This window comes from Zea mays, chromosome 1 (genome assembly GCF_902167145.1).
Source record: "Zea mays cultivar B73 chromosome 1, Zm-B73-REFERENCE-NAM-5.0, whole genome shotgun sequence".
Lineage (NCBI taxonomy): Eukaryota > Viridiplantae > Streptophyta > Magnoliopsida > Poales > Poaceae > Zea > Zea mays.
The window spans coordinates 193,582,450-193,587,413 of record NC_050096.1 but is presented as its reverse complement, the minus strand read 5'-3'; the positions used below and the strand labels follow the sequence as shown (position 1 = coordinate 193,587,413).

At 41.8% G+C, this 4,964-nt stretch overlaps 1 protein-coding gene and 1 long non-coding RNA gene across 2 annotated transcripts; both read right to left on the bottom strand.

The window, feature by feature from the left end:
* Window positions 1-483: 483 nt before the first annotated feature.
* On the bottom strand, window positions 484-992 carry LOC103642157 (uncharacterized). Its single transcript, XR_560683.1, has 2 exons — window positions 881-992; window positions 484-521 (listed from the first exon to the last, which is right to left on the bottom strand). It is a non-coding gene; the product is annotated as an uncharacterized lncRNA (long non-coding RNA).
* Window positions 993-2,317: 1,325 nt separating this feature from the next.
* On the bottom strand, window positions 2,318-4,702 carry LOC103645145 (cysteine protease ATG4B). The gene is made up of 8 exons (XM_020543011.1): window positions 4,580-4,702; window positions 4,419-4,470; window positions 3,843-3,932; window positions 3,636-3,725; window positions 3,465-3,550; window positions 3,310-3,360; window positions 2,772-3,157; window positions 2,318-2,455 (listed from the first exon to the last, which is right to left on the bottom strand). Exons 1-8 carry the CDS (start codon window positions 4,700-4,702, stop codon window positions 2,338-2,340), a joined length of 996 nt encoding a protein of 331 aa, XP_020398600.1. The 3' UTR covers window positions 2,318-2,337.
* Window positions 4,703-4,964: the final 262 nt, after the last annotated feature.

The window sequence follows — 4,964 nt, the reverse complement described above, 5'->3', positions numbered from 1 at the left end:
TAATAGACAACGACTGCTAGGCCAATATGTAATATTTGAGTTGGACAGATAATTAGAGATAGAGGCAAGCAAAATCATACTGAAAAAATAGGCTAGACTCTTGAATTAAGAAACACAGGAGATGCTGAAGTATGAAGCATGTTAATCCCAAAATTGGCAGGTGTAGATGTTCCTAGAAATGTTAAATGGGCTCGTACAACTGCAGTACTTTGCCACTAGCAGAAGTATTTCATCCACTCACAATGCCAGATACTTCCCATCCAAGCTAACTGAGAGTGTGGAGATAGGCTTCCCCAGAAGTCTTTTGTACCCAAGCTAACTGAGTGTGTCCATTGTACATAAACATTTAGCTATAGTAATGATGATATTTATGGCATTCCTCTGTGAGCAATTAAAAAAATAAAAGTAATGCTTTAGGTCTGTTCTGACCTGATATCCATGTCTCGGAAGGATTTATGAGCTTTGGGCTCATCCAAAAGCACTTTTATGCTTGGCCAATGGAATATTCTGAGATGTCCATCCTGCCATGGTACAAAAGAACAAGTCAACGCGTATCAGATTTAGCTAAAAAGAGTATTGATATCAGACAAGTCACTGCATTGAACAATAGGACTAGACAACAAATGAAACATTTAGAATAAATAGCGTCCATAGCATGTAAGGGTTTAAAACGCAAGAGTGGTTCAAAATATAGGATGTACAGAGGAAGGATTTTAAATGTACAAACAGTTAAAATATACTGCTGAGTGCTGACAACTTTCTTCTTATAGCAGGTATAACAAAATAAGAAGCAAACAATAAGAATGCCAAAAAATACAAAATGGGAAGAAAACAATTTTGAACCTTGAAATTCAGAAATCAATATAATACAAAACCATACCTCTCCCCCAATTGCAAATTTTGCACCATCTGTGCTGAAAGCAAGACACTTTTGTGGTCCAACAGATTCTAGTAGAGGAGCATCTCTTGGAATAATGCGTACTGTGAACTCATCAGATATCAGTTTGAATAACCTATAGTTTGGAAAGATGGTATGGTAAGCCATGGACTTGATAGCATATAAGCAAAGGACAAACAAATAAAATGAGACAAGGGCCAAGGCATAGTGTATATCTAGATGCATAACAAAAACTGAGCCTAAAAAAGCTAGAACGACTTATAATTTGGTATGGAAGGAGTAACTATTTCAGTATAGGAAAATTGATTGTTTTCTCACTGTAGATAAAATCAGTCTCGAGTGTTTCAGGCCACTTAATATTTGCCAATACCTGATTCAAATTAATGTTAATTACAATTAGAAAACTTGGTTAACATCTGTAAAGAGGACAAGTGGCATGTACTGAAGTGACATAAGTAACTAAATAGCTATTGAGCAACTTACAAAGTGCAATTCAAGAAACCAAACTGAACAAGCAACAAGAAATAAGTGCGAAAGCTGAATTGATTCTGATGAATGTACAGTTCTTTCTCTGTTTTAGGCTCTGATTGAAAGGAAGAAAATTTTCTTGATTCCTTTGTAAATTGAAGGTTCCCTATAAAACTCTACCATTCCAAGGAGAACCTTAGAAAGTACAAATACCAATTTTATATGTCCTTACAGAGCAGCGAGGCAAAAACAACTGAAGATGCACATAATTTCATCATATAAAATTATAAACCTCTTCTAACCGCCAAAGTCCAAGGCACCGTTGCAAGGATGCTATCAAGCTGATTTATTAGTCTGGCCCCTGCTGAACTTGCTACCAAGCTCCGCCATTCTGGATTTTCTTTCTTTCGCTAATTATTACTGGTCAGAAGTCAAGCAAATTTGTGTGCATCTTCATGGTCTTCTCATGATTCATAAGAAATGCACAAGTTCCTTGGCTGCTACAAATGAAAATAAATACTCCTCTACTAGTAAAAGCATGTGTATATACCAAAAATACTCATCCATTTTATTGACGGCATATCTACCTGATAGTTTATATGAGCAGACCTAAAATTCAGATTTGACAATAACAGCGGAAACAAGATGATCAGTCAACTACTTACTTTCGATCAACCAAAAATACCAACGAATTTTAGGAACTCACAATGCACTTCACTCCAACAAAAATAACCAGATTCTAGTGGCCTATGGAACAGGAATTGCTGTAGAATAGACATGCCACTGTTATCTTTGAATAAGAGAATGGAACTCAGTTCAAACTTGAAACTTGACGATTTGATACTTCTTAAGTATGGTGCTCAACTTAAGTTACAAGGTAGAAAACTATACAACGTTTATGAAATAGATGCATATGCATGCTAAGTAAATATAAAATGTATGCAGGTTTACCATCTGAACTTCATGGGGATCTAGTAGAGAGCCCTATCATCCTGTACCCCAGCAATGTATGTTGATGTACCAGGTTTTCCACCTAAAATGCACAAGCTTTGTGGGAACATAAATGTCTCCTTTAGTAATGGGATGTACCTGATAGAAAGGAAACAGGTAGTAATTAAATACATATCAATACGACATTTTTATTCATTGCCATGATGACTGCATGAATTTAAAATTGGTTTGCATATTAAGAATAACCAACTATCTATATAATAACCTATCATGTTCGACTAAAATATCACAACATTGCCCATTTTTGCAAAAATAAGTCCCAGGCCACATTACTGTCCTTAAGTTTTGTAGTGTATAGGTAGAAAAGCGTAACATAGGATGACTCCAAAATTCAGATAACGTAGCATGTATCCTTCCTTATGCAACCCCAAAGCATGAAAGTTTAGCTAATTACCTTGGGTTAATTTTGTCAAGGCCAAGAACCAGAGGAACTAACAAAAGAATAGGTGACCATGTAGATGGTCCTTTGTTGAAATCAGAGCAAAGCTGAGCAGCAACATCAATGTAAACAACTGGAGCTCCACCTCTTTCACCATCTTCATCACCCGAAACCACATACAGCGCCATAGGGAAATTTTCCTTCCCATCTACAGCATCAGCTTGCTCTCTATTTGTGTGAATAAGGGTCTGCCATGCCCGGCACATAGCATATGGACCCAACCATGATCCAGCAGCCAGACCATAATTCCTTCCAGCTTGAAGTAAATTGTGAATAGAGAAAGCACAAGCTTCGGAATCACCAAATAGGTGTAAGACCCCTATATAATCTGGGTTGTATGGCTGCATATGAACATTTGGTAATTATAAGCAACCCTACATTAAGAATTAAAGAGCTCCATCACCTATAACTGAGCAGAAATTCCTCATTTTTTCTTTGCATTGGTGAACCTCTAATAAGGACCAGAGCAATGGTCAAGCCATATCTCTCTCACCTTCTCTGGGGGCTTTCTACAAGATCTTCCAAGGTGGTGAAAAATCAGCGCCTGCAAAATTTTGCCCAAAGGCCAGTGCTTGTTACAACTTATTATACAACTTCAGTGGCCATCCTTGGTCAATAAAGGGACACTTTGAAAGGGACAGAGTTTACCTGAGCAACCAGCATTTGACTGCTTCTAACCATGCATCCCCAGTTCACATCACTAGTTAGCTTGGAATCAGATATTGCATCAAAGTCTGGGACAATTAACATGTCAATATCTAGCCACCTGTGGACATGCAATTATGTTTCCACCACACACATAGTCCTGCAAAGACTAACCTTTCCGGTAAGTGATCCATATCCTGGAAGAGAAATCTTCCAGAAACACCTGTGGACATGCAATTATGTTTCCACCACAGATATGAGACCCTGAGAAGAAACAATTAAATAAGCACCATATACAAGGATATGGGGCCATGGTGACCTGAAGTTCAGATGAGCATACCTAAGGAAGATATTTAAAAGTACAGCAGGTGTAGCACATACCCGTGAGCCAAATAAAGTTATAAAGATTACAACATGGTACAAACTCTGCAAGAATACAGTCTCCCTTGAACTCCTTAACTACAATTGTTCCTACAATGCATTGAATGTTTTAACGAAGTGGTAGTTTTGAATTTTGAAATGATCATCATGTCCAGTAACAAATATGTTGATACGAAAAGCACAAACCAAGATTGACATTGACTTACAAGTGCTTCGTGTGGGTAAGTTGGTCGAGCCCCGGCGTTGTTGCTGTGGAGACCGGGATAGATCCAGTGAGCTGATTGTCAGCTAGATCCAGCCACTAATCTAGCTACAGCTCGAGCGTAGGCCACAAGAGTTGCAACATCTACTCCCTTAACTCTCTACGCATCTCCAGTTCGAGCTCCAATTGCTCTGCTTCCTCCCTTAGGACCCGCTTCCTCCTTCAGGATCCAGAACCTGCAGGAACACAGACTTGTGTAACCAAAACTGAGCAATAACAACAATAAATATCAAACTGAAAGAATAGATTCTGGAGTTGTAGACTTCGAAGCTGGTGGCAGCTCCGCCCCACGACTGTGACTGCGCGTCGTTCACCACCGCCGCCAGCAAGGTTCGGCTCAAGGACCGGATGCAGCATGCCCTCACCCTGAAGAAGTAAAAGCGAGAAGGGGATCGATCGAGTTAACTACAGGGCCAGGCGGCTGAGCTCGCATAAGGCGCAGTAGTCGTCGGTGTAGAGCCAGGACACGACGGACGGTCATGGCGGCGAGGAGGGGGGCGACAGTGGTGGAGGAGAGGAGGTGCGCGACGTAGTGGCAGATGCGCATGGCGCTGGTCGGCCGTGGGACACCGTGGTGTGGGCATACCGACATACGCATGGGGGAGCTGTGGGGTTCGGAGGTGGGCGGGTGTGGGCTAGGCGGAGGTGGGTGGGTGTGGGCTGGGCGGCGTGCTACTGCCAGGGGCGAGAGGAGGCTGACGGCTGCGGAGGAAGGATCTGGACACCGGCGATGGGCGTCACCACGGCAGCCGCGCGGAAGGGGGACAGACCGGAGACGGGCAAGGACGGGAGCGAGAGGCGGCTGACGGCTGCGGAGGAAGGATCTGGACGCCGGGGATGGGCGCCGCCACGGCAGCCGC

Bases quoted from the DNA above. Each gene is read 5' to 3' on its own strand.
- LOC103645145 (XM_020543011.1), bottom strand. From the start codon at position 4,702: ATGCGTATGTCGGTATGCCCACACCACGGTGTCCCACGGCCGACCAGC. The intron at 4,471-4,579 runs GTCCGTCGTGTC...TTACTTCTTCAG, and splicing joins CCCTCCTCGCCGCCATGACC to GGTGAGGGCATGCTGCATCC. The intron at 3,933-4,418 runs GTGAACGACGCG...AATGCATTGTAG, and splicing joins GAACCTTGCTGGCGGCGGTG to GAACAATTGTAGTTAAGGAG.